The following is a 19,116-nucleotide window of genomic DNA, read 5'->3' as shown; positions in this document are numbered from 1 at the left end:
GGTCTAGCGGGGTAAGGAAGGGAAGCGGGAGGGAAGAGAGCGTGTCACCTAGTGACTGCGAGGAACACGGGAAACCAGAAGGCCCTCGCCCACCCGAAGACGGACCGGCCGCCGCCGCTGAGGGAGGGCGAAAGCAAGCAGCCCGAGAAATGGAGACTCCACGGAACAAGTCCTCTTAAAAGATTCATATGTACTCCAAATCAGCAGGCGGAATCTCTCGGGTCTAGATCTTGACACTGTTTTGGTTTTTGATTGATTGCCTTGCCATAAGGTCAACAAAAAAGGGTATTTTCATTCATTCCCCCGTGGCCTTTCAAATAGTAGTACCAAAAAGGTGTGGGGTGGGGAGGGGGAACAGGGACGCTTAAGTCACTTCTTTTTTTTCTTTTTTAAAGAAAAAGCACTTCAGATGGAAAAAAAATCCCCACTGCCATTAGATTCCCTCTATCCTGTTAAAATGGTTGCTTGCAAGTCAGCAGAGCCTAGACGTGGATCATCTCTGCCACAATATTATATATCCCGTAAGAGTTCTGCATCCATTTGGAATTCCTACTACCAACCATCCTGTAGTTCATAAAAAGACAAACAGGGGGAACCTACGATAAATCAAGAAATACTACCTTCACAGACTATTAATAGCATGCAATCTGTGAAATATTACATACATTAAAAGTCTCCAATTACTGTAGGCCTGGCCCATCATCATCATTACATAGCATCCTTCCAAGACAATATATAGAATTCAAAACTGTACAGAAATTTAGAATATGCAGAAAACTCAAAGGTGTTTTTAAAACAATTGTACACATTAGTACTAAATAATAGCGAGAAGTCGGCTGACCCCGGCGGCCCCTCCGCTGCAGGTCTCCAGTGGGAAGGGCTGCGCCGGCGTCTCCCGCGCGCCACAGTCCAGCCGGGGCCCAACCGGCGAGCTGACCGCCACCAACTTTTCTGCACAATTATCTTCCCTGCTTCTGTAGGTGTGAGCTGTGAATACTATACCGGATTTCAAAATACCCTCTTGCCTTAAATATCCACTAAGCTTTCTCAGCACAAAGCTATTTAAGTAAAAACTGGAACACATCTAAATTTCAAAACAGTTTCCCTAGTTTTACACCAACACCAAGAAGAGCTTAACCTATCCAAGTGGATAGTCTTGGTCCATAATGAACCTGAAGGCTCAGGGGACACTCGGGGCCGCTACTTGAAAGGAAAACAGGACATAAAGAATGTCAAGACCTAACAAAAGCCTGAAGTGGAGGCAAGTTAATGAACACTAAATTCCCAATTCAAAGTGCCAGAGAAATCTAAAAGCAAAATCGCTAACTTGCAACGTGTGGGGGAAAACCCCTGCAACATTAAAACAAAGTCTTGACAGGGGAACTCTGTATCTAGGCCTGTTAAGCGGTGATGAAGTTTTGTGCTCAGAAAACATCTACAAGTGGAATACTAACTTCTGCTTGCGCCGCCCGAAGGCCTCACCCACGAGTGCTCTTGTTCCATTTTGTAATCAAATTCCTCTACCTGCGCTATCCTGTCCAAGGCCTTCATTTGAAATAAATGTGGTCACTGCCTTTCCCCTTTGCCCCCAGCACTGGGGAATGACCTGGCAAAGCTCCTGGGCCGCGGACAACCCGCGGCCGCGCTGGGCTCTAGAGCTCGGCCCGGATGCTGGCGAGCAGCGAGCCCTCTCGGGCCTTTTCAGTATTTCTTACATGATTACAGAAGTGATGATCAGAGCCGTCTGCCTTACAAACTGCACTGAATGTGAAGCTATAACTTGTACAGACAGAAAAAAATACTGTTTTGCTCCAAATTTTCTTAATTTTTATCTACGTAATAGGAAGAATATTTGGCCTCCTACCTTTTATTCCACTAGTCTTAGTCCGAGATCGAAGGTTCAAATTCTTAATAAGAGCAGCGAATTCAAAAGCCAATCACAGCCCGGGAGAGCATTTCCCTCTCTCAGAACTGAGTAAGCTCCGCGGCAGCTGACCCTGGCCGTTACCACCACTCAGGGAGCGCAGTGCAAGCCTCTGATTCCCAGGGACTGTCAAGAGACTTGGAAATAACTGCGATTTTCCAAAAAAGAATGTTTTCCTAAATAGTGAAAGAAGAAAGAGCTGGTCTGACCTCCCAAGATTCTACTCCGGAAACAGTGCCTAAGGCAAGAGTCTAGGGCGTCTGGGAACCCAACACTCTCTCCAGGTTGGTCTCGGGGAGCCTGGGGAGCCTCGGGAGCCTCCCGTCTAGCTCCGCACGCCCGCCCCGTCCCGCGAACCCGGCGCGCACACGCCACATGTCGGGGCCCACAAGCATCGGCGGCAGCGCGCTCTCGTGCAGCAGCAGCAGCAGCAGCGCATTAAAACCAAACCAGCGATTAGTGACCACCCTCAGAATGTTTGGGGACTCACTTCGTCACCCCCAGTCTACAAACTGAAAAACACGAAGGGATGCGAGTCAGCAGCAGTAACTCCCGGAGCGCACTCCAGTGCCGAGAGAACGCGGGATTTACAGGGTTAGGAGGAAAGAAGCCATCGAAAGTTATAAAAATGGTGAAGTACGAGAGTTAAATCCTAGTTCACTCCTCCTCATCCAAGTGGAAGCAGGTGGGCGAGGGCACAGCACTGGGGCCAGACGCTGCCCCCTCGCACAGGCACTGGGGAACAGCCAGTGCCGCGGGTTCTGCAGGAGGAGAAATCCCGAGGGTGCAGAGTATTCCTGAGGAAGATCCCAGATTTTCTGAATCAGTCTTAACCTGATTTGCTTTACAGAGTTCTATGCCGTTGTGCCTCGGCCAGATTTAGAAACGGTCACTTTATTTTAATGCAAACAGCTCAGCATATAGAACAAATAATGGCAGAAAGATCCGTTTGTTGGGATTCAGCTTGCTTTTTTAACACTGGGGAATCAACCAGAAAAACGTCAGCAGTTCGTGTCATCTGTGTCCTTCCTTCGGTTCACTGGCGGGGAATCCCCAGGGCCTTTTGCTAATCCGGGAAGACCTGACCAGTCCTGTGAGGCAAACACAGCCCTGCTGAGCTTTACTCCGAATAATGCATGATGGACTCCACGTAATTGCCGGGAAAGAGCCCGGTCACGCCGTTCATGACGCCCTCGTACCAGCCGTCGTCGTTCTTCTTGATGACGTAGATGATGGCGCCTTCCTGAAACGACAGCTCATCTTCCTTGTCCTTTGTGTAATCGTAAATTGCCACAACTAGAGGGGGAAAAAAAATAGGTGAAAAGAATAACAGCCGCCGGAAGACAGAAGCAAGTGAACGAATCTCCGACCCTCCCCGGCCGCCGCCGCGCCGCAGGGGCTTTCTCAACCCGGACCAGCGCCCCGTCACGTGCGGCGCGATCCCGTCCCGGAGAGGTTCGCTTCCAAACAGTATGGAGGGAAAACCCCCATTTAGTCAGACCTGCCGTTCAGGAGCCGAGGGGAAACGACCTCACTGCGGAGACAGGCCCAGCGCCAGAAGCGGGGCGGCCGGCGGCCGCGGCGGCGCAGCTCGCGCCGGAGCACCAGGCCGTGCCCAAACCCGTATCTTCGCCGAAGGGAATGATTCTCGCGCAGAAGCGCGCACCAGAACGCACCAGAACGGCCAGGTGAGAGAGGGGGAGCGAGGGAGAGGCCGAGTCACATGTCCTCCGACTGTCTAGAGCCCACACCTCTTCAGGAAGTACAAGAAGGAGCTGAATTCCCGAGAGTTCTGTGCGTCGGCCGCGGAGTCTCCAATATACACCCCTTCAAAAGGCCGCGCTGTGCCACTGCCACATATCCACAATGAGGGGCCAAAGGTTTTAAGAAAACGAAGACACCTGTCAGCTCTCCTGACATCTTCACTGCTTAAGTAACTCGGTAACAACATCTGAGGCGATCTCTGGTTGCTAATCATTAGAGCTCAACAGTTCCGTTAACTCGGGATACCTTATAACTTGCTCAACTCCACATGAAGATTTATTTTTATAAAAGGGTCCTCTGTACCTTTATTACACCACTCAGAACTTCACTCAAAATCTCCATCTAGCTCTCCTTCTGATGAGTACATTTTGTTAGTTTTTCATGCAAACTTAATCCTCAAATAAAACAAAACTACCACAGAGACTTATGACTGAGTGTGACTTGCCCTAGTTCATTTGTCTGAGAAACTCCTACTCATCCTTCAAGACACACCACAAACGCCACGTCCTCTGAACAGCTTTCTGGAATGCCCAGATAGAATAATGGCACTATTCACTTTTTGACAATCCTTAATGGAACATCCATGCTGATTTTTAGAGGCGGGTGAGTAAGACAAGGGACTGTCATAGTCTTGTGAGGACAGAAATGTATCTGGTAAGTTACCATACATTGTTTATATTTCCACCAAGAAGTTACATCATTGAGCTGGAAGAACACAAGAACAGATGGCTTGATAGAAGGAAGGATATAAAATGGGCACTGACAAATAAGTTGAAGTTTGCCAGGAAGAATTTAATGCTAATAAAAAGTACAGCTAAGACTCAATCCCAGATCTGAAATCAAGCTGAGTACAGTGGTTAAGAAATCGGGCTCTAGGGGAAACGGAATAAAAAAAGAATGTGGGCTCTAGGGTTATACCACCTCGTTCAAATCCCAGCTCCAGCACTTGTGAGTTTACAGAATATACTTAACTTTCCTAAGCTCCTTTTTACTCAGCTGTATGACGGGAATTACATAGTCCTAACCCTCAAAACAATATAGTTGCATTAAACGAAGCAATGAACGTACAAGATATAGCCCTGGGCCTTGTTTATGGTAAGTGAACATCTATATAACTGTTAGCATATTTTATTATCTTAATAACTATTATGATACTATCTTTTTTGTAACACTAACATTTTCTGTTATATAAATTATTTTTGAACCTCCATTTCCTAGTTTGCAAAATGGGAAGACTAACTGCCTTACATACATAGTAACTCTAGCGTTATGCCAAGCAACCTAATAAATACATAAAACTATCTGTTCTTTTAAATCAAGATACTTACATATACACCTTATCTCCATTTGGCCAGTATGGGCAGTAATCAAAGGTTAAGATAAACCAATGGCAATGGTTCTCAACCTTGGAATTATGGGAAGAACTTTAAAAAATTCTGATGCTGGGATGCAGGCCCATGGGCTTCTGGTTTCTTACATCGGGAGGTGCAAACATACGAAATGCAACGTAAGTGACTCAAATGCCGGCAGGCCCTACAGTCTAAGCTAACGAAATGAGTCATTAGGCAGCAGGCTTAACACTGATGTACACTCAAACGAAAAAGCAACCATAAGCAAAGCATGGCTGATTCTTTTTGTTTTGCCGGAAAGAGTAAGAAAGCGCTCACTTGATTTTCATGTTTTAAAAGATCTCAACTAAAGGACAAATCAAACTTTGAAAAACATCTTAGAGAACAATTCAGACATACTCTTAAAAACTCCAAAGAGTTACCTGGACTGAAAGTAACTCACTATCTTCTCTTACAAATTTCTGCAGATTTTTAACATACTCAATGAAGAGTACATTGTTAGAAAGCAAAACCGTTCCTTTATTGTGCTGTTCTCTTAAGGAATAACTGACCTGGTTTTTCAGAGCTGAAAACTGTCATCACTTTATCTAGGACAGCGTGAAAATCAGGCAGGGAGTTTGTAAAACATGTCCATGCCCAAAGTCCTACCCTACTACCGTAGGACTTCAGGCTATTTTCCTTAAAAAACAGCTTTATTAAGGTATAATTTAGACATAAAATATAGCCACTTACATGTAGAGTTCAATGAGTTTTGCCAAATGCATGCACTGTATACATGACAAATACATCCCCGCCACCACAGTCATCATACAGAACACGCCACACTGCAAAGTTTCCTTTTGCCCCTACGTAAATTTCCTCACCCACCAGCATTGGTCCCTGAAAACCACTGATTTTCTAGATTTTATTTAAATGGAACCATGAAGTATGAGTCTTTAGTGTCCAGATTCTCTCATTGGTAGAAGGCTTGAAATCCATCCGTACTGTTGCTTGCATCAGTAAGATTGTTCCTTTTTCTTTGCTGCACAGTATTCCATTGAATGGATGGATATCCCACAACTAGTTTATCCATTCACTAGTTGAAAGACATGTGGGCTGTTTCCAGGTTTTATCTATTATGAATAAAGCAGCTATGAACGCTTGAGTTCAAGTCTTTGTGTGAACATAGATCTTCATTCCTCTTAAGTTATATGCAGGAAAGGGCTGCCAGATCAGCTTGACAAGTGTATGTCTAATTTCTTAGGAAACTGACAGCTGGGGGCACCTGGGTGGCTCAGTGGGTTAAGCCTCTGCCTTCGGCTCAGGTCATGATCCCAGGGTCCTGGGATCGAGCCTCGCATCGGGCTCTCTGCTCAGCAGGGAACCTGCTTCCTCCTCTCTCTCTGCCTGCCTTTCTGCCTACTTGTGATCTCTGTCTGTCAAATAAATAAATAAAATCTTAAAACAACAAAAAAAAACCTGACAGCTGTTTGTCAAAGTAGCTGAAACGCGCTGCACTCTCACCGGCAAAGCCTAAGCGCTCCCGCTTCACCACACTTCCTCCAATACTTGGTATCGCCCGGGTTTCGAGCTGTAGTCCTTCTAGAGGGTGTGCAGTGGGAGTTAGTCTGGTTCACTGTGGCTTTAATCTGCATTTCCCTAATGACTAATAATGTTAAGTATCTTCTCGTGAGCTTATCTGCAATTCATGCACCTAAATGAAGTGTGTTCGAATTTTTTTTCTACAAGTTTTTTGCCTCCTTACTTATTTTGCTAAAATTCTTCCCAGTCTAGGCTTGCCTTGTTATTCATAGCATCTTTAAAGAAGAAAAATTTAATGATATTCAGTCTGTCAATTTTTTATATGCTCTCTATAAATTTTTTTCCTAATCCCAGAACACAGAGATTTTCTCCTATATTTTTCTCCAGAAGTTGTATAGTGTAGGTTGTACAACAGACCTAAAATACATTTCAAGGTAATCTTTGTATATGGTAAAGTAAGGGTGGAAATTACATGAACATTAATTTTTTACCTCTAACTTGGCCAGAAATGGAAGACCACTATTTGTTAATCTAAGCTCCCCAAATGATGGATATCCAGTTGTTGTAGCACATTTGTTGAAAACCCTATGCTTTCCCCACTGAATTACCTTGACACCTTTGTTAAACAACATGTGTGGATCTTTTTCTAGATTCTATATTCTATTGATTTATATTTCTATACATATATCAGTACCATACTGTCCCAAATACTGTAGACTTTGTTTAAATCTTCCAACATTAGTTTTTTTTTTTAAACTGTTTTGATTCCACTAGATCTTTTACATTTCCATATAACTATTAGAATCCCCTTATCAATTTCTGTAAGAATGGCTCCCAGAATTTTTACCTGCCTATGCAGGTACTGAAATTGCATTCAATTTACAGATCAATTTGGGTAAAACCAATTATTGAACAATAATGATCAAAGAGCATAATATATCTCTTGATTTATTTAAGGCCTTTATTAATTTCTCCTAATGTTTTACAGTTCTCATATAGGTCTTACATATATTTTATTAAGTTTATCCTTAAGTATTTCATATTTTCGATGTTACTACAAAAGGTATAATTGAATAAATTTCAATCACCAAGTGTTTGTTGCTCATATATAAAAATCCAATTAATTTGGGGCAGCCGGATGGCTCAGCCCATTAAGCATCTACCTTCAGCTCAGGTCACGATCCCAGGATCCTGGAATCAAGCCCTGCATCGGGCTCCCTGCTCAGTGGGGAGCCTGCTTCTCCCTCTCCTCCCCAACGCGCTCTCTCTCACTATCTCTGTCGCTCTCTCTAATAAAGTCTTTTTAAAAATAAATTAAAAAATAAAATCCAATTAATTCTGCATATTGGCTTTGTGGCTTACAATCTTGCTGCGCTTGCTTTTTAGCTCTGTCAGCTTCTTTGTGGATTCCTTGTAGGATTTTCTACATATAAAATCATATCTTCTGGGGCACCTAAGTGGCTCAGTCAGTAAAGTGTCTGCCTTCGGCTCGGGACATGATCTCAGGGTCCTGGGATCGAGCCCCATCAAGCATCCTGCTCGGCGGGAGAATCTGCTTCTCCCTCACCCTCCACTACTCCCCCTGCTTGTGCGCTCTCTCAAATAATTTAAAAAAAATCATATCTTCTGCAAATGAAAACTATTTGATATTGTCCCACATATCTGTTGCCGTTTTTTGGTTTTTTCCACGTCTCATTTTGGATAGTTTTTATTGTTAGATCATCCAAGTTGCTGATCTTTTCTTCTGAACTGTCCCTTCAGAGACTGTTATTTTTCATCTCTAGAAATTCTATGTGGGTCTCTCTCTTTTTTTTTTTTAAAGACATTCTGCTCCTCTTTTGTGTTTATGTTTGCTTTTACCTTCTGGGACCCATGGGGCATTTGTAATATAAACACCCTTGTCTGGGAATTCCCCCATCTCAATCATTTCTGTTTCTTTTCACTGACTTCTTTTAGTTATGAGTTATGTTTTCCTGCTTTTTTACATGCCTTGGAATTTTTGATTGGATGTTAGACACTGTAGATCTTACCTTTTGGTGCTCTGGATTTTTTTTTTTTTTTTACTTTTTTGAGCAATGTTGGATTTTGTTCCAGAGATCAACTAAGTTACGTGAAATCAGTTGGATGCGTTCAGGGTTTGTATTTAAGCATTTGCTAGGGCAGTCTGGAGTAACCTCTAGTGTATGGCTCATTTGGCCCCATCACTAAAGGGAGACAGTTTTGGGGCCTCTTCTCTACACCCTGTGCATTGCAAGGTCTTTCTGTTCTGGCTGGTTCAGGAGCATGAACCATTCCCAGACTTGTTATTTCCAGTAATTTTTTTGCGTACTCCTTTCTGGTTGTTCTCTCTCCAAGCTCAGGTGCTTTCTTCACACTTACATAGAGGACTATTCACTCAAAGACATAAGGGGATGCTTCTGCAGATCTCCAGAGCACTGTCCTCTGTCTTTGTGTAACTACTTCTTCTCTGTGGCCTCCTAAGACTCTGATCTCTACCTTGCCTATGCAGTGAGATCTCCAGGCTATTTGGGTTCCACCTCCTTGCACTGTGGCCCAGAAATTTCCCCTAGTTAGCAAACTCAGACAATCAAAGGTCTACCTTGTTTGACTTCCTTCTCCATGGGGTCATAGTCTACCACTGCCTGTTACCCAGTGTCTGAAAATCATTATTTTTGTATTTTTTTTCTGGATTCATTCCTGCTTTAAGAGGAAGGGTAAATCTGTCATTGTTACTTTACCTTGATCCTATTTGTTAGAGTAAGCTCCCCAGGTGATTCTAATGTGGTCAATTTTTAAAACAAGTAAGTTAGTAGCTTCATTTCCCTTAACAGAAAATTTGAAGATAACATACATTTTTTCTGAGCTAGTCTTCGTGAGATTTGGAAGCCTGTGTCCCAAAAGTGTCATGTCAGAAAAGTTTCATTCAGCACTTAAAAAAATGCCCAACTTCGCAAAGAAACTGAGAAACCATTATTGTCTGGAAGAAAATTTCATATGCAGATGTTTAACCTAAAATATCTGAAAGAAGATACCACAAAAATAATAATTTGGGGGACGCCTGGGTGGCTCAGTTGGTTGGACGACTGCCTTCGGCTCAGGTCATGATCCTGGAGTCCCAGGATCGAGTCCCGCATCGGACTCCCAGCTCCATGGGGAGTCTGCTTCTCCCTCTGACCTTCTCCTTGTTCATGCTCTCTCTCACTGTCTCTCTCTCAAGTAAATAAATAAAATATTAAAAAATAATAATAATAATAATTTGGAAATATCATCCTCTTCCAGAGGCATTCCAGAAAAAGTCTATTTTTAAAATTTTTGTCTTATAGAAACCAATCATAAAAAAGCATGTTCAGTAGGAACAATAAATAACTATCAGTATAAAATCAGAGAGTCACAGAATTTTACTAGTGTGATTTTCAAAAATCATGAACCTTGTAAGCTAAATTAATAAAATGTTGCATAGGGGCACCTAGGTGGCTCAGTGGGTTAAAGCCTCTGCCTTCAGCTCAGGTCATGATCCCAGAGTCCTGGGATCGAGCTCCACCCACATCGGGCTCTCTGCTCAGCGGGAAGCCTGCTTCCTCCTCTCTCTCTCTGCCTGCCTTCTCTGCCTGCCTGTGATCTCTGCCAAATTTAAAAATTAAAAAATAAAAAATAAATGTTGCATAGATTATGCAAGCAAAACTTTACCTATCAGTAAAAAAATAAATACGGTTTTCAGAATGAGTAAATTCCATTTCCATGTAGCGGTGTCTCCCCACCCCTCTAGACACCCTTCTGAAACTTACCCTTTTCCAAGTAAGACCTTGGAGCCCACGGTGGGTCCTCTTCAGCATAAGGATCACTATACTCAACCACAGCTGCTTCCTCCTCTTCATAATCTTCTGGGGGAGGAGGTGGGGGAGGGGATTCATCGAAGACTGGTTCTTCCACAGGTGGTGGTGGAGGTGGTGTATCTGAAACTAAGAATGTATCAAGCTGATAACTACGTGTTATGCAAAGTTCAGTATTTTCTATCCAAGCCTCTATATACATGGAATGTAAATCTAGACTTGAAAATAGTGATCTTTCACTGGGTAATGGACACTGGGGAGGGTATGTGCTACGGTTTAGTGCTGTGAATTGTGTAAGACTGACGAATCACAGACTTATACCCCTGAAACAAATTATCCATTATATGCTAATTTTAAAAATGATCTTTTCAAAAAATAAGTGGGCAAGAGAAGGCTCCCCACCAACTATAATGTTTCAAATCTCCAAGCATGACTTTCTCCTCCCTGTGGGTCAGGGCTGATGGGTGTTAAATAAAGCTTAACCAAAATAGTATTTATTAAATGAGCCTCTTAGAACCTGTTTATGCTAATACACAATCCTCTTTTTCAAAGAAAGAGTAAGTACAATATAGTTTGGTTTTATATTATATCCAAGGAGCAGTGGTTATCAAAAATATTAATAATTTGGACATTTACAAGCATATTTAATTTTTAATAAATTAGAATGCACTTGTAAATAGTCAAATATTAGTAATCCCCATTCCTTTCAATGAATTTTTTTAAAGAGCATTTTACCAAATTAGTGGAATGGAAATCACAAGACTTTGGGTAACTTCATCCATGAAGATGTTCGTGCTTGCTATTTTTTATAGAGAGAATTTCACCTAGTTCAGACTGATTTATGATCCAGAATTTCCTCAAGCTAAATATGGAAGAGTGACTTAAAAATCTGCTTCCACGGCTCAAGTATCAGCATATATCCAAACTCAGGCAACTCAAAAGCTTTTCAAAATGGTTGGTACATAACTGGACACAGCTCGACAAAATAAACTGAGTAAAGCTGCATTTATCAGCTGCCCAATTTCATTTATGTATTCTTATTCGTGAGGTACCAGTACTGTTTCTGTGAAACTGTCTGAGCAATCCTGTTTATGTTCTATCTTCCATGGGAGCCTACTGATTCGACCAAGTGCAAGCAGAAGACTGCTGGCGTCCGGCGGGGCCTGGGATGTCGGTTCCCGTCCTCTGTCCTGTTCCAGGTTCTCCCACGCGCTGCCGGTCTCCTTCCCAACCTGCCTGCTTGATGCCCTTCCAAACTTTACTCATTAAAAGTGATTCTTTTACTCCTAATGGGTTTTTAAAATAAAAACTACAGATATGTGATTTAGCATATATTTTATGACAAATTACATAAGGTTGGGAATCAACAATATAACCTATTTGCATTTATAAGGTAAAGAGGCTGACTTGAAGCAATTACATAAAAACAAAGATCCAAAGGAACGCTGTCTTTCAAAACAATCACCTTGAGAAATTATGTTATAAAATTACTCAAAGATTCTGCCATTGCTCATTTTTACTATTTCTTATAATGCCTCAGAGTTAATGAGACTGACATAACCTACCATTTTAATCCTCATTTTATGTGGAAACTGGCTTTCCAGGATTAAGTAGTCCTCCACTAAGTAAGTAGAAAAGCAGGAATTTGAACTTCAATGCCTGTTATCTTAAAAGACACACTATTACGAGACAAGATCAGTAACTTTAAAGTCATATTTCATGATTACTCATTCAACAAACATCATCTGAGAGCCTGCTATGGCTAGCCACTATGTTCAGCACTGAGACAGAGCAGTAGGCAAAAGTCATAGAGACACGGACAACGGAATTTTCACTTGTAATTACACGCAGTAAGTGCTGTAACTCACTCTGAGAAACACAGCAGCAGACCAAAACTCTTACACAGGTCAGGAAAGGCTTCCTGAACCTGAAGAATAAGTAAGAGCTACTGGCCAGAGGGCAGGATGGAGTGAGGGTGGATACTTCATGTCCGACGTGAAGGGAGAAAAAAAATACAAAGGTAAGAAAGTAGGAACCTTTCAAGGAACTGGCCAAAGTTCAGTAGAAAGAGGCATGAGGAAGCCGAAGAGGACTAAGTAGGAAGGGCCTTCCAACAGTTTGGATTCTATCCAAAGAGCAACGGGGAGCCATAGAAGGACTTTAAGAATAACAGAATCAGTGCTGCACCACTCAGCCCAGTATACCTGGTTCCAAGTAATTCCAGACTGTTTCCAAGTATCAATCTTACTATAGACTATCTGCTACCAGAGTATCTTCAAAGTAATATACCTGAAAACTAAGAGGATAATTCTAAAAGACAAGTACACATCTTTCCAAGGTGAATGTTTTGAAGAGAACATCCATTTGAACGCAGAATCCCTGCTGTATCCATAAAATCAGCCACAGCTCACCTCATAAATAAAGTTTTCTTATTTTTCTACATTTTGTAGGTGAGAAATATATGTGACTATGGAAAGAAAGAAAAGACTATTCCAAAAGGCAATCACACTGCTGAACACTGGAGGTGCTCCTTGGTTTACCTTCCAATTAGCGGAAGTCAGACTATTTTCAGAAGCGAGCGGAGATGCAAAAGCACCTGCAAGAGGCCGTGAGCCCTCGGGCAAGTGCGCCAGGATTCTAACCACTTAAAATGCAACAAAGAAATGTGTCCATAAAAAGGGGGCATTTGGTTAGATACAAAAGCACAAAAAACAAACAAATAAAAAAATCAACCCCCCCAAAACAAAACAACAACAACAACAAACCAGGGACTAAAGTGTCTGCTTTGTGTCAGATGCTTCTCTAAGTGCAGGGGAAATAGTCAGCCAACAGAACCACCGAAAATTCCTGCTCTCCTAAGAGCTCCCATTCTGGTATCAGCAACGCCCATCTGTGTGCCTAAGCAACACAGTGCAAATATGTGTACCCCTCTGGTCAGGCCACCCCTGTTATGAGATGCATACTCTGGGCTTCATCGTACTGATGGCATGAAACTTTTCATTAATGGAAACGCCTGGCTCAGATTCCATGCCCATCGTGCAACTGTGTGACTGTGATGTGGGCTCCTTGCACAGACCTCTCCCCGGAAAAGAATTCATCTTATGGCCTATTTCACTGGTCTCTGTAACAGCAGTTCCTCACTGAGTGTGACACAGGCCTCCTGCTTCGGAGACATCAGTCTCCTGAGCTTCCTTAATGCTTTCCCTGAAGACGACTGAATGGGTCAGTGAAATTAGTTATCTGGTCCTGCATGTCTCGACCCCAGACTACAGGCCGATGGAAATTCATTGCCAATCTATGAGGCCTCCTAGGAGAGAAAGACTGGCCATTTGGTCCCCTGAGACCTACCACGGCATGGCCATTTTTACACCTGGAATCACAAGACTGGAGGAAGATTCTCAAGCCCGGCCACCAGACCCTGCGACTCCAGTGACAGCAAACGAGGCTACTAGCTGTCTGAGCAATGCATATAAAGAGACGGGCTATCTGGGGGACTAAGGAGCATCTCCTTGGTTAGATGTGGTCTTTCTTTTCTTAGATGGGCTTTATTTTATTCTTGTCTCATCTTCACTACCAGATTTTAGGTTATCTGAAAGCAAAGAACTTCATCTTAATTATTTTATCACACTAGCTGCTCACCCAGGAACTTGCCCAGAATATGCAAATATGTGAACTCTCAGTGAACGAAGGACTAGTTCAGCCAATTATATATAAATGACATTTTATGCCTATAATCTGATCTACAGCATAAAGAAGACATACACTTACTATTGTCTTGGACTCTGGCCACAAATCCCATTAAAGGTAACTGAGGAGTTACCTGTAGGACGGAGGGAGGAGGAGGAGCCAGAGATACTGCGGAGACAAAAAGGTGCGGAGGGTAAGGGGTCAGGGTGAGTCACATTAAAAGGAAAGGCTAATAATACAAGAAAACAAACGTATAAGGAGGGAAACCCGTAGGTACAAATATTTTTAAGCTATCTTAAAGGCCCTCTTTTGAGGGATAATGCATTAACACAAAAAAAGTATTGGGGGAGTTTAAAGAAAGTTCTAAAAATTGTAACAGGAAGCATTTCTTATATAAAGATCTATTCTAACATGTAATACCAAACTGATCTTGTCACATCACTAACAACATGTTTTCTCAAAGAATTTCTGCAGATTATCATGAATAATTTGGTTTTCAGGATTTTAAAGGTTACGAGTTTAAATGCTCAACACCAGGAAAAAAAATTGCATCCCAACATCCTAAATTTATACTTTCCATTACTTAATTAACAGGCAAATTAATTGGTTCTTCATTCATTAATTAAATATTTACTGACTTTCTAGTAAGTGGCAAGCACTCTGCTAGGAAGCCAGTATCAAGCCAGTATCATGAGAGTTAGATCTGTGTCATGACAATTCCAATTCATACCAAAACACACCGGACTCATTCAAATCACTCTCTCCTCCCCAACGTGTCTTTCCCTCTATCGCAAAACTAGTCAGCCTACAACGAATGTTTAACGTATGTAAATAAATAAACCTGGTACGTACGAAACAATAGCCCAAGATTAATTCTACAGTTAAGCTTTCCTTCAGAATGAGTGTAAAGCACAGTATGTATCTTCTTAAGAAAAGAAAACACCTTTATTAACTCAAATTACAGTTAAGACTAATACAACTGAAAAGATGAAAGAGTCACTGCCCTCAAAGGTCTCATATTCTAACCGGAGATACAAAAGATCATAACCTGAGCCCAGCAATGTTTGTGGCAATCCGCTGCAGGGGGCTGTGCTGGGAGAGGCGGCATGGGGATGCTGGCGTGGAAGTGGGTATTTGTAGGGAAGGCCACACAGAAACACTCTCTGAGTATGCACTAGAAGAAAAGGAGTTCAACAAGCAGAGAAGAGAAAGACCAGACGAAACCCAAGTGAGGGGCAGAGGCTGACAGGTCTAGAACAGCATGACCAGTACACACCTGGACAAGTAAGTAAGTAGACAGGAACTAGGGAAGTGCCTTAGGGGACAGAGTGCTTAGTGGTGAGAGACTGGACTTCAAAGTAACCCAGCATCAAACACTTGATTCGCCATTTCCTTGTTGTTAAACACTTAGTAATCATTTCTTTGGCCCTAATCCATAAATGTGATGAAAAAAGGTGGTTTACTTCACAGAGCGGTTGCAAAGATTTAAAAACCACAAAAACCAAAAACTAATGCATGCAGAATGCCTAACCTAGGACCTGTCACCAAAAAAAAAAAACCAAAAACAAACAAACAAACAAAAAAAACTCAATACAGCATAAATGCAGAGAAAAGAAGAAAACTTAGTAATAGTATGAAAAAAGTATACTTGGTAGCTAGGAGACATATGTGATATATAGACAAGAGTTAAGCTATTAGTTAACACTGAAGAGTATCTAGCTGTAAGGGACAGAGTAGAATAACCCTAGAAACAAGTACCTTTCTTAAAAGGTAACTTTTGATTAGGTTTTTCCCTAAGGTCATACTTCTTGGGAGTAAACCCTTTGGTGCCTTGTCTCCCCCTCACAGAGGCTTGGAACAATTGCTGGTATGTTCCCAATACCCTGTGTAACTTGGAGGAAGAAGATGACATAATGAACGTAGAAGTAGCAGAGACAAAGCTGATAGAAGGAGACAACAACTGGTATTCTAGAAAACTATTTATTGGGTGTATGGTCCCAACAAATAAGATGAAAATGTTCCTCTTCTGTTACCAACAGTCCCATAACAGAAAAGTAGGGAATGCCCCACTTCAGTCACTATTTCTCAACCTTTTTTTTAATGACATGCTGGTGCTCAGCTAAACCAGAATGATTAGGTGTTTAACTCAGAACAGTCTTCTTGTAGGTAGATCAAGTGTATTATTATTTTTTAAGATGAGTATGTTCTATTTCTTTTCTAGTTCTGAAAGTGAAAATCTGAAATCATATGGTTTTAAGAAGTCCACCAACAACAGCCCAGGTAAAAACCAATCCCAAATCTTCCTAAAAAACATTTACTTCCTAACAAAACAAGTTGGATTTTTCTCAAAGCTAGACCATATTTTAAAAATTCAGTTCCAGGGGAACCTGGGTGACTCAGTGGGTTAAGCCTCTGCCTTCAGCTCAGGTCATGATCTCAGGGTCCTGGGATCGAGCCCCACATCAGGCTCTCTGCTCAGCAGGGAGCCTGCTTCCTCCTCTCTCTCTCTGTCTGCCTACTTGTGATCTCTCTCACGTGCACGCGCTCTCTCTCTCTCGCTCTGTCAAATAAATAAATAAATAAAATCTTAAAAAAAAAAATTCAGTTCCAAATGGGGTTTACAAAGGTCACCCCAAATACTACTTTTTTCCCCCAGGGCAAAAATTTAATGTGATGATCCAAATTAATTTCGATACCACAGCATTTTCTTTCTGGACCGCATTAAGATTTTATCTGACCAGGGGCGCCTGGGTGGCTCAGTGGGTTAAGCCGCTGCCTTCGGCTCAGGTCATGATCTCAGGGTCCTGGGATCGAGTCCCACATGGGGCTCTCTGCTTGGCAGGGAGCCTGCTTCTTCCTCTCTCTCTCTCTCTGCCTGCCTCTCCAACTACTTGTGATTTCTGTCAAATAAATAAATAAAATCTTTAAAAAAAAAAAAAAAAAAGATTTTATCTGACCAGAACTCCTGTGAAACACAACATCCTACTTTAGACTTATTTTCCTTAAAGCTGAGCTTAAAACAAGCCATTCTAGAAGACTGAAGCAGGACTTTGATGAGAATCATCATCTGCATTATTTGGTTCTAGTCCTAGCATCTCATGAACAGGGAAGAGAAGTAACCAGACACTTGTTTTACACTCCACTTAGTTAAGATGATTCTTCATTTGACAAGACCCTTTCCCTAAAGCCACCAAAAGATCTCCAAACTTAGATTCGGGAGTTTTATGTTCACAATATATACTAAGATGTTAATGTGAAGACAAGGCCTCACCAGATGACTGCAGTTTTAGAGAGGTCTTAAGTTCTACAAACAGTAACAAGTAGGTATGTACATAGTAAAGGCTCCACACTTAGAGGAAGAGTCTGTGCTGATGAAATATACAGACGTTCGGAACATGACCTTCCTGGTTATTTATGAAATCCTGTGGAGCATAATCTTTGAGGCTTATTGTTTCAAAATGTCTACTTCAAAACATTTTGAAAAATAACTTGGAATTTTACAGCTTATTTCTACAGATTTGTAAATACTGTGAGAAGATGAAACAAAATGAACACTCTAAATGTTCTAAATGAATACTACTTCTAAAACCATTAAAGGATACCACTGGGGCACCTGGGTGATGCAGTGAGTTAAGTGTCCGAATCTGGGTTTCAGCTCGTCATGATCTCAGGGTTGCACTGAGTGCAGAGTCTGCTTAAGTTTCTCCTTTTCCCCCTCCCCCCGACCCAGTCCCTAAAATAAATAAGTAAATAAATCTTTTTTTTTTTTTTAAAGAAAAGACTACTACCTTTGGAGGTTATAGACATCTGAGAGTGCATTCAAATTTAGGTACTTATATTTTACATTACAGTAAAGGAAAATATTTGAGCAATTCATTTTAAGAGTGAAACATTTCCTAAACATGAACAGCAGGGAGTATTTAAAAGTGAACTGAACTCATCATACTGAGTAAGGAGGCTTTTTACCAAACAATTATCAGTTCTGTAGTTTCAGAAGGGTTAAAAGAATTGGATCATTGTTGTTATTCCTTTCCAAGCAAAAAAAAATCACAAGATGTTATGCTAAGAAAAAGCAGCAAATTAACACAAAGTTTAAAAACACAGCTTGTGTTAATAATCACTGTTAAGGGTCTATCTGGCTTACTTGGTCATTTGAGAATATTACACTTTTCAGTTGTTTTCTGGCTTTTTTGTTCTCATTACAGTAAGCATTCTTAAAAAAATAAAATAAAAAGAGTAAGGATTCTCTAACAAATCCTAAAGACTGCCTAATATAAGGATTTAAAAAATGTTTCTTGCGACGGTTCTTTATTCATACTTTGCTAAAGCCTTACCATATCTGTATTCTTCTGGAAATTTATGGTAATGTTGTAACTTAACTTTCATTTAGAGGATTTATGTTATTGGCTTCTCTTCTGCAATACCACCAACCCAATGTTATTTTTTTCAATTTCCTTGTAGTTGTTTTCATAACATTCAATGGGTAAACCTTGACATTTTCCCTGTGTAAAACACTATACTCCTTCACAAATTCCTCTCTCATACACCTATATACAGTCACATTTCTTAGAAACAACATTTCACTTTATGAATTAGATTTTTTAGTGTTTGCTGTAAGGAACTGTGAGCAATAAAATATAGGATTATCTAGAGAGGAGTCAAGATGGCGGAGAAGCAGCAGGCTGCGACGACATCAGGTAGCAGGAGATCAGCTAGAGGCTTATCTAACCACTGCAAATCCAATGGGCAATCGAAGAGAAGAAGAACAACAATTCTAGAAACAAAATCGATCACTTTCTAAAAGGTAGGACCGGCGGAGAAGTGAATCCAAAGCGTCGGGAAGATAGACCGGGGCGGGAGGGGCCGGCTCCCGGCAAGCGGCGGAGCAAGGGCGCACAAAATCGGGACTTTTAAAACTCTGCTCCACGGAGCAACATCGCTCCAGAGGCTAAACCAGAGGAAAGCCCCCCGGGGTCATAGAAGGACCGGGGGTGTCTGAGTGTCGCAGAGCTCGCAGGTAGTAGAGCGGGGAAGCCGGCTA

The 19,116-nt window shown here is 41.7% G+C and overlaps 1 protein-coding gene and 1 long non-coding RNA gene across 29 annotated transcripts in view; one reads left to right on the top strand and one right to left on the bottom strand.

Moving 5' to 3' along the window:
• Nucleotides 1-146: 146 nt before the first annotated feature.
• The window catches only part of ABI2 (abl interactor 2), a 118,153-nt gene continuing 99,183 nt past the window's right edge, over nucleotides 147-19,116 (bottom strand). For 11 of the 28 annotated variants that reach the window (XM_032354496.1, XM_032354489.1, XM_032354490.1 and 8 more), the window contains 3 exons: nucleotides 14,157-14,243; nucleotides 10,344-10,517; nucleotides 147-3,220 (listed from right to left, as the gene is read on the bottom strand). In XM_032354496.1, coding sequence (XP_032210387.1) covers nucleotides 3,045-3,220; nucleotides 10,344-10,517; nucleotides 14,157-14,243 — 437 coding nt within the window. In that variant the 3' untranslated portion in view covers nucleotides 147-3,044. The remainder of the gene's footprint in view (nucleotides 3,221-10,343; nucleotides 10,518-14,156; nucleotides 14,244-19,116) is intronic. The other 17 variants (XM_032354504.1, XM_032354492.1, XM_032354493.1 and 14 more) reach the window with 4 other exon arrangements.
• Nucleotides 3,598-11,672, top strand: LOC116597166. The gene is made up of 2 exons (XR_004288476.1): nucleotides 3,598-4,291; nucleotides 11,501-11,672. It is a non-coding gene; the product is annotated as an uncharacterized LOC116597166 (long non-coding RNA).

This window comes from Mustela erminea, chromosome 8 (assembly GCF_009829155.1).
Source record: "Mustela erminea isolate mMusErm1 chromosome 8, mMusErm1.Pri, whole genome shotgun sequence".
NCBI classification, from domain to species: domain Eukaryota; kingdom Metazoa; phylum Chordata; class Mammalia; order Carnivora; family Mustelidae; genus Mustela; species Mustela erminea.
Note: the sequence above shows the minus strand (reverse complement) of the source record. Positions and strands in the feature narration are given on the sequence as shown.